This window comes from Cherax quadricarinatus, chromosome 17, assembly GCF_038502225.1.
Source record: "Cherax quadricarinatus isolate ZL_2023a chromosome 17, ASM3850222v1, whole genome shotgun sequence".
Classification (NCBI taxonomy): Eukaryota; Metazoa; Arthropoda; class Malacostraca; order Decapoda; family Parastacidae; genus Cherax; species Cherax quadricarinatus.
In genome coordinates, this window is record NC_091308.1 from 3,636,282 (window position 1) to 3,654,385 (window position 18,104).

An 18,104-nucleotide genomic window follows, 5' to 3' on the forward strand; every position below is an offset into this window, starting at 1 on the left:
TTTTCTCTTTATTTATGTCAATGCTAGTAGGTCACTTCTGCCCAAATGTCTCAATGTTGGTTAGATGATAAGGTGACTGACGACGAAGTTAAAATAGGTTACAATATTAAACGCTTGGATAGAATATACAAGGTGCTTATGTAAGAGATGACTTAGCCTACAACCCAAGACCCGACTTGCATGACCATAAACTGGAGATTCTATGGTTCGAGATGTTGCTACCAAGACCAAACTCATCCAATTAGAAAAACAGTAGGTCTGACGTTAGCATCTATATTCCTGTTAGTGTACTCAGTACGATGTCCAGAATTCTGGAGAAAGCGGTGTATTGTCAAGTAGTTTAGTATCTTAATGACAAAAAAAAATTTCGATAGTTGCAAATCAGGTTTCAGGAGATCCTACTCAACCGATACCTCCCTAATTAATCCGATGGACTACCTGATAACTCAAATGTTAGGGAATTTCAAAGATATGGTAACCCTAGACTTGCAAAAGCCATTTGATACAGTTAACTAAAATATATTATGTAAGAAGCTACAAGCTATCGGCATAGTCCCTGTAAATTGGTTTAAGTCCTCCCTGAGCGACAGGAAACAAATTGTCAAGCTCAATAATAAAGAATTAGAACCCCTGCCGATAGCATGTGGGTCCCTTACTATTTTTATGTTAGGTGAAGGACGTGCCCATCAGTGTCAAGTGTAAGCTTCTGTTGTATGCAGGCGATAGTGCTCTGTCAGTTTCAGATGAAGATCCACAAGATATAGCTAATGTACTATCACTAGAACCAAAGTCCTGCAGGAAATGGTTAGTAGACAACAAACTATCGCTATACCTCGAGAAAACAGAAGCGCGAAAAGTAAACTGAAAAAGGTAAATATTTTTAAGGCCCAGTGTGATGGGGAACACATCACTTTAGTATCTTCAATGAAATATCTGGGAATTCAATTTGACCCAAGCATGTCAGGAGAATTGATAGTGAACAGTGTAGTAAACAAAACGAATATCAGGCTTAAGTTCCTCTATTGACAGACACAGTGTCTACCTACTGAGGTTCACAGGACTTACATCTAGCTCTTATACAATGTCATGTAAATTATTTTTGTTCTTCATGGTACTCTGCTTTGAGAAAAATGAAATTCAGGTTGCAAATCACCCAGAACAAAATGGTCAGATTCATCCAGGACCTGGGTCCTCAAGAGTATGTAGGCCAGGATGAATTACAACTGGATGTGGTGAATATTGAAGACTTAGTAAAGCAACCGGGGTTAAATCATATTTGTTTAAATATTTACAACCGCTCACAAGCAGTGTCTAGTATATTTTGCTGCGGAGTGTGTCAAAGTTAGGAACCAAAACCAGTATGGTACTTGGGGAAGTGAACATAATTCTGTGTTCCTACAGTAGGTGGTCAGGCCTCAAAAAACTTTTTATTATTCAACAAAAAAGGAGTGGAATGGATTGCCTAAACATGTCAAAGCCCGTCCTAGTATGAGCAAGTTCAGGAAGAGAGCTATTTAAAAGGTTCCTAATGAATGAAGCTTCAGAAAGGGAGGAAATTTCTTGTATATTTAACTTTGGTGTAACTGTTAATGTAAGCGGATCCTCTCTATTTAATATTCATGCTAATAATTCAGTTCACTTTATTCCTATTTCACTAACTATTTTTCACACAGTTGAGTTACTTAGCTATTTTAATTTATAAGGTTATAATGATGACTGATTTCTACTGTATCTTACAGCTAGGTTTTAAATTAGAGGTCGGGGAACTGGGGTAAAAATGAAAAGCTCGGGGGTAATGAAGGCTCTATTGTAAATTTTTATTATTATGTGAGTAAATTACCTACATGAGATTTACAGGGTATTACCTGAATTATTACAGGCAAGTAATCTGGGCGAGATAAGTGGGACTTAAGTCACAGTAGGTCGCTGAACTGCAACTCCCTCGACGCCCACTTCACCACGCTCACAAAAAGCTAGACTTGACATTAAATTAATAATTACAATATTAAACATTAATACCAATAATGGTAAATTATAAAATAATGTGGACTGTATATGATTAGGCTTGCTGGGTACACAAAAGAAATTCGTATTACCACTTGCAATTTAATTACTGGATCATAATTATTCCATGGAAACACACCGTAATGCTACCTGTGCAGCTAGGATTTACAATGGCCAATGCAAAAACTACTGTACATTATGGGTAAGCATCACTTAGCTAAGGTGGGATGTTGGGAAGGATTCATTGAAGTCCTCTATTTTTCTGTCCTTGTTGCTGAACTGCAAGGGCTTTCCACACTATTTATCCAAATTCTTCAGCAGGAACGTGTCAGCAATTTCTAAATTATGGACTGAGGCCGATACACACCAACTGACCTTCGAGAATGCCTGATTACATTGCACAATTCAGTCCAGTGTTCACATATTAAGTTCACTATGGCATCTTCTGCCCTGTCACTCCCCCGGCTGTTCTGCATCGCCCCTTACTCGAAATTTCTCGAAGGGCCCAAATAGCATCACATTTTAATACACAATTATATTATTCATTTATATGTTCTACATTTAGAAAATTATATAAAAAAATCCACAGGCTCAATAAACATATACATAAAATTGCAAAAAAAATTATTATTTAATAAACGAGGCAAATTATGAAAGTTATATTTTTTTAAACAAATAATTTGTAGTTTCTAAATAAAATTAAAAATCTAATTTGTAGGGGCCATTTCTTAAGTTGGCAATGATGTAAAGCAGGTTAGAACTACAGTGACTGGCAACACCGCGAGTGCCAGAAGTGACTCGGGAGCCGGCACGACAACCGCACGTCCCATTGTTGACACACCATCACCTAACTTTTAGACTAGTGTCCTATCTCTCTATCAATAATTGTCTCTGCTTGCAGTTGTAAGGCATCTTACCAAATTTAGAAAGCGGTTCTCTGATTACTTTCCAGATCTTGATTCGCATATTGTGAGCTGAGTTGTGAATCCCTTCAAGTGTGAAATTGCTGATGTGCCAGAGGAGCCTTAAGGATTGGCAGAGGCACTTCTTGACCTTCGTTCCAACAATGAAACACGCATTGAATTTCAAAACAACGCAGACTTGTTCATTTTTTGGATATCAAGAGCTGCACAGGCTTTCAAAATTGCACACGAGGAAGTAATAAAATTACTGCTGCCATTTGCGAACAAGAATTTTCCATTCTCTTTAACTTGCAAACAAAGTCCAGAAATTGGTTGAGCGCCGAAGACAGTATTCAAATTGCTCTGACATCAAAAAGCCCTAATTCTGATGATACTGTATCAAAAAAAATGAAATAACATCATTGCCCCCAAAACCTGAAATGAAAACGTTTTCAATGAAATTCTTTAGTTCCTTAAATGAGATTTTTATTAAATTAGTCTATTACTATTTTTTTTTCATGCCGTTTATTTTTAATTTTATTTTGTTAATTTTGTATTTTATTTTTAAAGTTGCTCTACCGCGTATAATACATACTTTTCAGTTTGTATGACTATTCTCCATACTAATAGATTCAAACTATTTTTAATTTGAATGTTCCTTTCCAGATTCTGTGGACTTTCAAAGTCAAGTGGGTAATTTCTCTGTATACAAATTTGTTTTGGGGAAATACCCAAATTATTATTATATTATAATCATGGGGGACCGCTAAACCCGTAGGATTATACAGCGCAAGTGGGGGATGGGGGGATGGGAGGTATTCAGGCTCAATTCAGGGAACTGGAGCACAGATCCAATTCCCTAGATCAAGAACCCCTCACCAGCGTCATGAAACCTCCCTTGAGGGGGAAAATGCCCAGAAAAGTTCGCAGATCCTCCCTTTAAATAATAAGATATTACAAGGAACCCCAATGGAAATAAATTACTGTCTGACTTTACTAGGTATGATAATTGTGCTTATGTGTACCTGTATCTAAATCAACTTACTAAGCTAGTGGCCCGCCATTGGTAGAACCATGGTCTTGCCGTGGGCACATCACAGAACCAGCGCCACTGAACCGACCATCTCAGCACAGACACCTATGTAAGGGCTTTATCTAGACTCTAGACAAATATATAAACTAACAACAACATTTTATCAAACTAATCGCCTCACTGTGCATTAAAACAATATAGTCGAATAAAGAACTTTACTATTGTGTAGGTACTCACCTAATGTGGTTGCAGGGGACGATTCACAGCTTCTGGCCCCGTGTGTGTGTGATACGAGATAGTAAGCTGTTACTTGGTCTGACTAGTATTCTGGGTGAGGTATGATAACAGTAACTGAGGTGACTGAAGGCAAGCCTCGTAGGAGCCTAGGCAACAGTGCAACTTTAATGCCGTGTTTTACCAATCTTCCGCTAATGAATTTTTATCTCAGAATAATGTAGTATTAATAGCTAGGGCCCAAATTCTCATTAAAACATGCAGCTGAGGACTTATTTGCTTGTAAACATTTCGTTTAAATTCAGAGTAGATAGAAATTTAGTCTCTAATTAAAAATAACAAACATTATCGCTTATATTTATTATTTTCATGGGTGAATCTCAACATCTCGGCATTTTTAGTTTAGTAAAAATTACTGAAAGGAAAAATTTAATTATTTTAAGGTAAGAGATGATCGGAACCAGCCGTTGCCAACCGAGATTTTTACATAGCAAATATATATATATATATATATATATATATATATATATATATATATATATATATATATATATATAAATATATATATATATATATATATATATATATATATATATATATATATATATATATATATATATATATATAAATATATATATATATATATATATATATATATATATATATATATATATATATATATATATATATATATATATATATATATATATATATATATATATATATATATATATATGCCGTATATGCCACCTTTATATCAATAATGTATCTCTTAAATCTTCTGTACCATATTATGTAATAAAATATTCCTATTAGTAAAAAAAAATAAATATGAAAAGATGGGGTGGTAGGGGAAGTGGAATATTCAAACGGCTTCAGGAAGAAATCCAAATATTTTTCCTTGAAGCCTTTTTATCCACTTCTCCGAGGCTATGGGTCCCACAATTTACACCAGAGGTGGACCCCATCCTATATATATATATAATATATATATATATATATATATATATATATATGTATATATATATATATATACGTATATATATATATATGTATATATATATATATGTATATATATATGTATATATATATATGTATATATGTATATATATATATATATATTTTTATTTATTTATTATCACACCGGCCGATTCCCACCAAGGCAGGGTGGCCCGAAAAAGAAAAACTTTCACCATCATTCACTCCATCACTGTCTTGCCAGAAGGGTGCTTTACACTACAGTTTTTAAACTGCAACATTAACACCCCTCCTTCAGAGTGCAGGCACTGTACTTCCAATCTCCAGGACTCAAGTCCGGCCTGCCGGTTTCCCTGAATACCTTCATAAATGTTACTTTGCTCACACTCCAACAGCACGTCAAGTATTAAAAACCATTTGTCTCCATTCACTCCTATCAAACACGCTCACGCATGCCTGCTGGAAGTCCAAGCCCCTCGCACACAAAACCTCCTTTACCCCCTCCCTCCAACCCTTCCTAGGCCGACCCCTACCCCGCCTTCCTTCCACTACAGACTGATACACTCTTGAAGTCATTCTGTTTCGCTCCATTCTCTCTACATGTCCGAACCACCTCAACAACCCTTCCTCAGCCCTCTGGACAACAGTTTTGGTAATCCCGCACCTCCTCCTAACTTCCAAACTACGAATTCTCTGCATTATATTCACACCACACATTGCCCTCAGACATGACATCTCCACTGCCTCCAGCCTTCTCCTCGCTGCAACATTCATCACCCACGCTTCACACCCATATAAGAGCGTTGGTAAAACTATACTCTCATACATTCCCCTCTTTGCCTCCAAGGACAAAGTTCTTTGTCTCCACAGACTCCTAAGTGCACCACTCACTCTTTTTCCCTCATCAATTCTATGATTCACCTCATCTTTCATAGACCCATCCGCTGACACGTCCACTCCCAAATATCTGAATACGTTCACCTCCTCCATACTCTCTCCCTCCAATCTGATATTCAATCTTTCATCACCTAATCTTTTTGTTATCCTCATAACCTTACTCTTTCCTGTATTCACCTTTAATTTTCTTCTTTTGCACACCCTACCAAATTCATCCACCAATCTCTGCAACTTCTCTTCAGAATCTCCCAAGAGCACAGTGTCATCAGCAAAGAGCAGCTGTGACAACTCCCACTTTGTGTGTGATTCTTTATCTTTTAACTCCACGCCTCTTGCCAAGACCCTCGCATTTACTTCTCTTACAACCCCATCTATAAATATATTAAACAACCACGGTGACATCACACATCCTTGTCTAAGGCCTACTTTTACTGGGAAAAAATTTCCCTCTTTCCTACATACTCTAACTTGAGCCTCACTATCCTCGTAAAAACTCTTCACTGCTTTCAGTAACCTACCTCCTACACCATACACTTGCAACATCTGCCACATTGCCCCCCTATCCACCCTGTCATACGCCTTTTCCAAATCCATAAATGCCACAAAGACCTCTTTAGCCTTATCTAAATACTGTTCACTTATATGTTTCACTGTAAACACCTGGTCCACACACCCCCTACCTTTCCTAAAGCCTCCTTGTTCATCTGCTATCCTATTCTCCGTCTTACTCTTAATTCTTTCAATTATAACTCTACCATACACTTTACCAGGTACACTCAACAGACTTATCCCCCTATAATTTTTGCACTCTCTTTTATCCCCCTTGCCTTTATACAAAGGAACTATGCATGCTCTCTGCCAATCCCTAGGTACCTTACCCTCTTCCATACATTTATTAAATAATTGCACCAACCACTCCAAAACTATATCCCCACCTGCTTTTAACATTTCTATCTTTATCCCATCAATCCCGGCTGCCTTACCCCCTTTCATTTTACCTACTGCCTCACGAACTTCCCCCACACTCACAACTGGCTCTTCCTCACTCCTACAAGATGTTATTCCTCCTTGCCCTATACACGAAATCACAGCTTCCCTATCTTCATCAACATTTAACAATTCCTCAAAATATTCCTTCCATCTTCCCAATACCTCTAACTCTCCATTTAATAACTCTCCTCTCCTATTTTTAACAGACAAATCCATTTGTTCTCTAGGCTTTCTTAACTTGTTAATCTCACTCCAAAACTTTTTCTTATTTTCAACAAAATTTGTTGATAACATCTCACCCACTCTCTCATTTGCTCTCTTTTTACATTGCTTCACCACTCTCTTAACTTCTCTCTTTTTCTCCATATACTCTTCCCTCCTTGCATCACTTCTACTTTGTAAAAACTTCTCATATGCTAACTTTTTCTCCCTTACTACTCTCTTTACATCATCATTCCACCAATCGCTCCTCTTCCCTCCTGCACCCACTTTCCTGTAACCACAAACTTCTGCTGAACACTCTAACACTACATTTTTAAACCTACCCCATACCTCTTCGACCCCATTGCCTATGCTCTCATTAGCCCATCTATCCTCCAATAGCTGTTTATATCTTACCCTAACTGCCTCCTCTTTTAGTTTATAAACCTTTACCTCTCTCTTCCCTGATGCTTCTATTCTCCTTGTATCCCATCTACCTTTTACTCTCAGTGTAGCTACAACTAGAAAGTGATCTGATATATCTGTGGCCCCTCTATAAACATGTACATCCTGAAGTCTACTCAACAGTCTTTTATCTACCAATACATAATCCAACAAACTACTGTCATTTCGCCCTACATCATATCGTGTATACTTATTTATCCTCTTTTTCTTAAAATATGTATTACCTATAACTAAACCCCTTTCTATACAAAGTTCAATCAAAGGGCTCCCATTATCATTTACACCTGGCACCCCAAACTTACCTACCACACCCTCTCTAAAAGTTTCTCCTACTTTAGCATTCAAGTCCCCTACCACAATTACTCTCTCACTTGGTTCAAAGGCTCCTATACATTCACTTAACATCTCCCAAAATCTCTCTCTCTCCTCTGCATTCCTCTCTTCTCCAGGTGCATACACGCTTATTATGACCCACTTCTCGCATCCAACCTTTACTTTAATCCACATAATTCTTGAATTTACACATTCATATTCTCTTTTCTCCTTCCATAACTGATCATTTAACATTACTGCTACCCCTTCCTTTGCTCTAACTCTCTCAGATACTCCAGATTTAATCCCATTTATTTCCCCCCACTGAAACTCTCCTACCCCCTTCAGCTTTGTTTCGCTTAGGGCCAGGACATCCAACTTCTTTTCATTCATAACATCAGCAATCATCTGTTTCTTGTCATCCGCACTACATCCACGCACATTTAAGCAACCCAGTTTTATAAAGTTTTTCTTCTTCTCTTTTTTAGTAATTGTATACAGGAGAAGGGGTTACTAGCCCATTGCTCCCGGCATTTTAGTCGCCTCATACGACACGCATGGCTTACGGAGGAAAGATTCTTTTCCACTTCCCCATGGACAATAGAAGAAATAAAAAAGAACAAGAGCTATTTAGAAAAAGGAGAAAAACCTAGATGTATGTATATATATATATGCATGTGCGTGTCTATGAAGTGTGACCAAAGTGTAAGTAGGAGTAGCAAGATATCCCTGTTATCTTAGCGTGTTTATGAGACAGAAAAAGAAACCAGCAATCCTACCATCATGCAAAACAGTTACAGGTTTTTGTTTCACAGTCATCTGGCAGGACGGTAGTACTTCCCTGGGTGGTTGCTGTCTACCAACCTATATATATATATATATGTATATATATATATATATATATATGTATATATATATATATATATATATATATACATATATATACATATACATATATATACATATATATATATATACATATATATACAATATATATATACATATATATACATATATATATATATATATATATATATTATTGTAACCACGAACAAGTGGTATTTAATCAACAACAACCTGCGGCTTGCTTCATGTTGCGAGGACATACGGTGGTGTGGTTGCCTCAGAGTTAATTTCGTTCTACTCCCCGTTTGGTGTACTACCCTCCACAAGCAGTACATATATTATTGAAACCACGAGCGCATATTCGTGGTTACAGTGCAGCAGTACATATATTATTTTATTTACAGCAGTATATATATTACTGTAACCCCGAACACTTTTTCCTGGCTACACTAATATATGTGCTGCTTGTGGAGGGTAGTACTCCAAACGGGAATTAGAACGAAATTAACTCTGAGACAACCACACCATCGTATGTCCTCGTAACTTGAAGCAAGCCTAGTTCGCTAGGCTCATGTTGTTCGTAAGATTGTATGGTCCAGTGATTTAGAGCGTCGTAAGTTTTTGCTCTCTTCCCACGAGGCGGGCTAAAACAACGGGTTCAATCCTCTGGTTAGCCGCAGTTTGCTATTAATTAAATACCACTTGTTCGTGGTTACAATAATATATATATATATATATATATATATATATATATATATATATATATATATATATATATATATATATATATATATATATATATATATATATATATATATATATATATTACACACTTGATGTTTACTCACCAGAATGTTTATGTAGAAGAAAAATATTTTCGTGTGTGTAGGTAATTTAGGTTACGTAAGATTCGCCAAGAAACAAGACAAGTGTTTCTTGTCTCGGGTCTTAGTCATATGATGACCCACTGCTGAAGTTTTTGGTAATCTCACCGAGTCCTTCCACTGGCTTACCATTCCCCTCCCTCCGTTAAAAATTACGGTTATTATCGTGTGCTAATAAGGCTGTACCGAAGATAACCAGTAATGTTCAGAATATGACCAAATACTACTGTGCTCAAGATGGCCTAATGTTCTACCCAAGATGGTTTAATGTTGTACTTAGAAGACTGAAGAATATTAATATTCCAGAGAGTATCAAAATCGTTTCTACCCTCTTCGTTAAATAGTAAACTCTAGACTGTTTATGATGGAAACAGTAGACTGTGTGTGGGAACTACAGAGTGTGTAGGAACTCAAGACAATGTGTGGGAACTCTGGACAGTGTGTGGGAACTCAAGACAGTATGTGGGAACTCACGACAATGTGTGGAAACTCAAGACAGTGTGTGGGAACTCAAGACAATGTGCGGGAACTCCAGACAGTGTTGGAACTCAAGGCAGCATGTGGGAACTCAAGACAGTGTGTGGGAACTCAAGATGGTATGTGGGAACTCAAGACAATGTGTGGGAACTCCAGTGTTGGAACTCAAGACAGTGTGTGGGAAGATAGTATGTGGGAATTCCAGACTGTGGAAACTCCAGACTGTGGAAACTCAAGACAGTATGTGGGAACTCAGTGTGTGAAAACTCAGGACAATGTGTGGGAACTAAAAACAGTGTGTGGAAACTCAAGACAGTGTGTGAGAACTCAAGACAGTGTGTGGAAACTCAAGACAGTGTGTGGCAACTCAAGACAGTGTGTGTGGAAACTCAAGACAGCGTGTGGGAACTCAATACAATGTATGGGAACTCAAGATAGTGTGTGGCAACTCAATACAATGTGTGGGAACTCAAGACAGTGTGTGGCAACTGAAGACAGTGTGTGGCAACTCAAGACAGTGTGTGGGAACTCAATACAATGTGTGGGAACTCAAGACAGTGTGTGGCAACTCAAGACAGTGTGTGGCAACTCAAGACAGTGTGTGGCAACTCAAGACAGTGTGTGGCAACTCAAGACAGTGTGTGGCAACTCAAGACAGTGTGTGGCAACTCAAGACAGTGTGTGGGAACTGAAGACAGTGTATGGCAACTCAAGACAGTGTGTGGCAACTCAAGACAGTGTGTGGCAACTCAAGACAGTGTGTGGCAACTCTCTACCACACCTCCACCTGCTTTCTTTTATAGCTTTAGACTATCTTTTAAGAAACTTTTAATGCACTTCCTATAACTTTCTCCTTAATGAAAATAGATGAGGGAGTGTTGATGTATGCACACGCTGTTATTCATGTTAAAAGGAGCGAGACCGCTCTTTATTGTACTTTTCTCCCTGTTCTTTAGAGCTCTGAACAGCATAATTTTAACGCCGTCAACAGTAGTTTTTCTTCAACACTTACAACAGCATTCGTCCTCCCCAACACCACAAACACCGTTCACCTCACCTTATCCTCTTCCAGCTCTGGTGGCCTGGTGGCTAACGCTCTCGCTTCACACGGCGAGGGCCTGGGTTCGATTCCCAGCCAGAGTAGAAACATTGGACGTGTTTCTTTCCACCTGTTGTCTATGTTCCCCATCAGTAAAATGGGTACCTGGGTGTTAGTGGACTGGTGTGGGTCGCATCCTGGGACACTGACCTAATTTGCCCGAAATGCAGAGCATAACAAGGGAGTTTCTATATAGTAGTATGTCATTGTTGTCAGCTAGGACTGTATACCTTGTACATGTACTTGTAGTAAATAAAGATATTATTATTATTATTATTAGCAACATTAACAGCATATTTTCCATCACCACGTCCATAGAATTCTTCATTCTTCCTCCCTCTTTCCTTGTAGCATGGCTTGCTCAACCAGTTCCTCTGGGTAATTCTTCCTACATTCTCTGCGTCACATATTTCATGACATCAATTGCAAGTTCAATAGACTGCGGTGTTCCTTCCGTTCCTCCACTCGCTCAGCCTTAAGTAGAGATTACTGCCTCTACTTCATCTTTCTCCAGGAGTAAATCTTCATATTTTCCTCCCCCTCCATTTGTGGCACTGAATGGGGAAAGATAATGGATTGTCTCAGTCCTTAACCTCCATAATCATCAATTTCTCGTTTGTCACTCTCAGTTCGTTTTCCCATGGTTAAGATCAAAATTCAGACTTTAGGCTGCAAGTTGTTAGAAATTATTTAAAATTTCAGGTTCATTCTGTCTGTTGCTGATATTTTCCTTCGTTTTACTTTCATTTCCAAACAATTTTTTTTTGTCTTACCTCAATATTAATATGTTTCAGTCTCTAAAATTTGTTAAGAGGGAAGAAAATTTGGAACTGATGCAGAGAGGTGCAACACGCTGGTACTTTCAATAACAAAAATACTTCAACAAAGCCCCTAGTTATCTTAATACTGACATACGTGCCTTTCTCGCACGCACAGTGTCCCTTTGAAAAATAATGCATTAATAAATAATATAAAATACAACTACAGTACACATTTTAACCTCTTGATGAGGCACTTACAAGCGCACTTTTGAGTATCACAGTGACGAACATATCTAAGGATCAATGCATGGCTGAGAATGATGGGTAATCATTACACAAAACAGCACCATACCTGTAGCCTTCCCAGCTCCTCCATCTATAACCCCTCTGCCCATAAACCTTCCCTCAGTGCAGCTTAGATTTACGCACTGACTGGTCTGCTAGTTTGCTCATTTTTTTTGTACGAAAGTGACTACCAAAGTTGCAGGTATTACTCAACATTCAAGTGACAATTTAGTGACTAATCCTTATTTAATCTTTATATTTTATCTTACCAAATGTTTAACGTAAGAAAATACAAAAAATATCATCATTCTTCGGACCGAGACTTTTACATGTGGCCTCTAGTGTTGTGTGCAGCTTATTTAAGAATGTGAGACCTATGTACCTCGTGCTTATATATTAACAAGTGGGACTTATTATCATAATATTAAACTGTGTGGTGTTATCATGAATGTGGCACAAGAAAGATATATCAAGGTATCCCGAGGTGGTACCTGGTATCTCTAGAGATTACCTGAATTTTTTCTTCCTCCAAAATTTTAGGGTATAACTTGATAACGCCCTAACCAATCGACTTTCCAATTTTGGTATGCCGTAACTAAGGAAAGGGTCATGCAGCACTTGGCATGTGCTGAGATACCCTACTGGATAGTCGCTGGAACAACATGATAGACGTCCTTGTATGGCGTTTATATCTGCTCACAGCCTGGTCGAGTGGCAGGACTGACTTGTACTTCTCACCCTCTAGCCTTCTTAGTCTGGCTGCCCTGCTACAAACATATTATAACATACAAAAATATACCCCATTATTGGAGGAAATTAACTTACAATAATTATGTAAGTATATTCATCTACACATATTTAGAATATGTGTAGATGACGAATTTTCCACATGCGGCTGTTGTCAAATCTCAACCTCAGCGAACCACACTAAGAAATTTTCAGCGTGACGCTTCATTTTCCACCATGCCTGCTCACATTTTACCTTATCGCCTTTCCCTATTACGTTTTCCTTTGTTTTAGATGTCCCTTATATCGCATCACCTCCTGTCAGTGATGTGTGTAAGACTCGATCCTCCGACACCCCAGACGGGAGTACAGTGTCATGGCACTGGATCCGTCACTGACGAGGCTTTAACACAAAAAAATATTGTTTTTTTCAAAATACACTTCGTATTTTTTTTAGGTCATGGAGCACTAATCGAGCAATGAAGGGTGATCCACAAACATGAAGATTTGAAATTTGATTGTCAAAGAAGAAAGAAAATCCATCCCAAATTTCAAAATTATATATATATTTAGTTTTGGGGTACCCCACTCATCTCAGACTTTCACAAACAACAACAACAACAACAACAACAACAACAACAACAATAATAATAATAATAATAATAATAATAATAATAATAATAATAATAATTTAGGAATAAATCCAATAACTGGGAATTCTCATTTTGTAGGAGGAGAAAATTTAGTGAAGTAGTTGGGGAACCTTTAACTGAAGTCCAGAATTTGTTTCTCCCAGTTGACAGTGAAGCGCATGACTTGACAGCTTATTATTTTATGTGTCAGACATAGCTTTACTCTAAAGTCTAAAGGAACATTCAAAACCTAGTTCCATACATTACATAACCTGGTGCCATACCATTCACAACCTGGTACCATACCATTCACAACCTGGTACCATACCATTCACAACCTGGTGCCATACCATTCACAACCTGGTACCATACCATTCACAACCTGGTACCATACCATTCACAACCTGGTGCCATACCATTCACAACCTGGTACCATACCATTCACAACCTGGTACCATACCATTCACAACCTGGTACCATACCATTCACAACCTGGTACCATACCATTCACAACCTGGTACCATACCATTCACAACCTGGTACCATACCATTCACAACCTGGTACCATATCATTCACAACCTGGTACCATACCATTCACAACCTGGTACCATATCATTCACAACCTGGTACCATACCATTCACAACCTGGTACCATACCATTCACAACCTGGTGCTATACCATTCACAACCTGGTACCATACCATTCACAACCTGGTATCATACCATTCACAACCTGGTACCATACCATTCACAACTTGGTACCATACCATTCACAACCTGGTACCATACCATTCACAACCTGGTACCATACCATTCACAACCTGGTACCATACCATTCACAACCTGGTACCATATCATTCACAACCTGGTACCATACCATTCACAACCTGGTACCATATCATTCACAACCTGGTACCATACCATTCACAACCTGGTACCATACCATTCACAACCTGGTGCTATACCATTCACAACCTGATACCATACCATTCACAACCTGGTATCATACCATTCACAACCTGGTACCATACCATTCACAACTTGGTACCATACCATTCACAACCTGGTACCATACCATTCACAACCTGGTACCATACCATTCACAACTTGGTACCATACCATTCACAACCTGGTACCATACCATTCACAACCTGGTACCATACCATTCACAACCTGGTACCATACCATTCACAACCTGGTACCATACCATTCATAACTTTGTACCATATCATTCACAGCCTGATACTATAATAATAATAATAATAATAATAATAATAATAATAATAATAATAATATCTTTATTTACTACAAGTACATGTAAAAGGTATACAGGTCTAGCTGACATCAGTGACATACTACTGTATAGAAAGCCGCTTGTTATGCTGAGCATTTCGGGCAAATTAGGTCAGTGTAACAGGATGCGACCCACACCAGTCAACTAACATCCAGGTACCCATTTTACTGATGGGGAACATAGACAACCGGTGTAAGGAAATTCGTCCGATGTTTCTACCCATTCGCCGGGAATCGAACCCGGACCCTCACTGTGTGAAGCGAGAGTTTTTGCCACCAGGCCACGGGGCACCATACTCGATCTGCAACTCTACCATACACAACGTTGCACTGTAGGGTGTTAACCGTCACTTTATGACTTGTGTAACCACTTGTGTGCTAAGCATGACAAAATTCTGTTAGTCACCATACATTGCCCTCTGATCTCTCTCGTCATGTGATAGAATATCTTGTGCACTGATGAGGTTTTCAACAGATTTTATAAACCTTAACAAGATTAAGCACGTGGCTTGGAAAGCCATTTGTAAATTTTAACACATTAGCTGTTCCTCACCAACCTAAGGTGACCCAAAAAAGAAAAATAACATTCCCATTTACTGATTTCCTCCTCCTCCCTCGGCTGCTTTTTCCAGAGAGGACAGATCATCAACATTTCGAAGATTCCACTTTTGAAACTACAGTCAAGTAAATATTGGGAAGAGGACATGATTTTTCGGTTTGTTAATGCCTTGAATAGGATTCAGAAAATAATCTGATAATGTATTTTGTTCCCTCTACCAGTTAAACAAATAATTTTCTTTAATCATAACAAAAGTTTGGTTTTTGGATACCGAATCATTTAAGGTTAAGGTACGTAAGATATGGATTCGACGGAGACGCCCGTAACAGCAGAGGAGGAGCAGTTGGTGCCAAAGTTCACCCCCGTGGACTACACGGTGTTCAGCCTCATGTTGGTGGCTTCAGTAGGCATCGGGTTGGTCAGCGCCATCAGGAGCCGAGGTAAAGCCTCCACGCAGGAGTACCTGCTGGGAGGCAAGACCATGTCACCGGCACCAGTTGCCTTGTCTCTGCTAGGAGGATGGATCTCTGCACTGTCCATTTTAGGTCAGTCTTCGAACGCAGTTACTTAGGTTATTACTAGAACAAAATAGTTTTTTCGAAAGCATGTTTATTTTGAACTCACATTCAAATATAACCACACTATCAAAGTAGACCCCCGATATAATATTTCTGAAGCTTCCTTCTTATATTTTCCAGTGTTAAATATGGCCAAACACTACTGCAGGCTAACATGGCACTAATTTTTAAAAACCATTTCAGAAGTATCACATTGTTAGCAGTTCTTTTTATGTGACTGTATGGCAGTAATTGTTCGGGGTTCACTTATATTTTTCCTATAAGTTATGCATAACAACTTAATAATAATAATGGTATGGGAAAAGTCACACCGGGGATATTGTTCAGTGCTTGGAATGAGAATGTTAGAACACACAGAAGTACCAATCATGCAATAAATGTTATTTTCGATACTGTAGCAAGTCTAAAACATCAGGGGAATCTTGCCTTAATTGCCACCAGAGATGTTCATAAAGCTTTTGATAGCTTATGGCATGATGACCTTATATACAAACTCATTGACCTACCAGACCATAACTGGACTTTCCTCAGAGTAATATATAATTTCTTAACTCAAAGAAAAATCATTCCCACCTTTCATGGCAGGTCGACAGAGCCTTTTATACCGACGCCTGGTGTCCCACAAGGTTCTTGTCTCAGTCCACTTCTGTTCAACATTTATGTGAATGACCTTCCTCAACCGGAGTTTAGTGATACGATTGTGACACAGTTTGCAGATGATGTTATTCACGTCGTCTCATCGACTCCGGTAACAGGAAAATACAAGTATGAGAGAGTCATAGAAAAAATGAATATTGAACTTCGTCGAACATCTAATTGGGAAAAGAAATGGAGAATTACGACTAATCCTGACAAGGTCCTTGTTAGCACGATAGGATGTTTTGCATCAACAATTGAAGATAAAGGGGGTATCTCCATCAGAGGTACACCTGTAGCCATTAGAAACCCTAACAAGATCTTAGGATATGAAATAGACAGGCTGCTCCACTCAACATCTCATGTAACTAAAAAGATCAACATAGCTAAAGCCGGTCTTAGCAGTCTCTTTCGATTCAATCAAGCCCCTCAACATGTCAAAAAATATCTGTATAAAATGATAATAAGACCAATACTCGAATACCCTTGTGTCCCAATGTCATTAACAACAAAGACCAACATGCTACGGCTACAAAGGGTCCAGAATAGAGCTCTTCGCTTCATTACCGATACCAGGAGGAGAGACAGAGTTAAAATGGCAGATTTACACATACAACAAGATATTACTGCCATAAATGTACGCCTCGACACTCTAAAAAAGAAACAACTCTATTCAATGCAAGAACTATACATGCCAGATAGAGAACATCCTATACAAGTGGTAAATACCACGGATTATATAATCAATACTCTTCCTCACAGGACTCAAAGAATGACTCTCCCACAGAGGGTCTGTCGTTTTATACATAAAGATGATTACCATCGACCCATGATATTGAGCAACCTCCCTGATGAAGAAGATTGGGTAGCACCAGAACCCTTCTATGTATACTAAGAAAATCATCGCCCCAAATTAGGGAGACATCTTATATAACAACCTAATGTAAAAATTATGCTATTTACCATGGCTGGACACCACCTGTAAGAGGCCATTGTCACGTAATTCTATAAACTGGCCAGAAAATTATTGCCTTCATTGTCGCATAAATATCCGTTGTGCAATAGAAAAAAAAAAAAAAAAAAAAAAAAAAAAAAAAAAAGAAATTGCAACTTGTGTTGAGAAATGGCATTACCAGCTAAGTTTAAACAGTGAAAACTTAACTTAAGGACAACTCATCGCCTGCACAGCCGCCCCTGCAGACGAGGTCTAGAAGCTGTCGAAACCATCTCACAACGGGCTGCCAAGAAATATAATTTGTAAGATTATAAATTACCCCTATGGGGGTGTTATGTCAGCATATTTCATTCACT

The 18,104-nt window shown here is 38.4% G+C and overlaps 1 protein-coding gene across 3 annotated transcripts in view; it reads left to right on the forward strand.

Moving 5' to 3' along the window:
* Positions 1–700: 700 nt before the first annotated feature.
* LOC128686263 (sodium-coupled monocarboxylate transporter 1-like) overlaps positions 701–18,104 on the forward strand; it is a 46,553-nt gene continuing 29,149 nt past the window's right edge. Inside the window, exons 1-2 of one of the 3 annotated variants that reach the window (XM_070085717.1) lie at positions 701–804; positions 15,864–16,124. In XM_070085717.1, coding sequence (XP_069941818.1) covers positions 15,881–16,124 — 244 coding nt within the window. In that variant the 5' untranslated portion in view covers positions 701–804; positions 15,864–15,880. Of the gene's footprint in view, positions 871–10,369; positions 12,571–15,863; positions 16,125–18,104 lie in introns of those variants that run through there. The other 2 variants (XM_070085715.1, XM_070085716.1) reach the window with 2 other exon arrangements.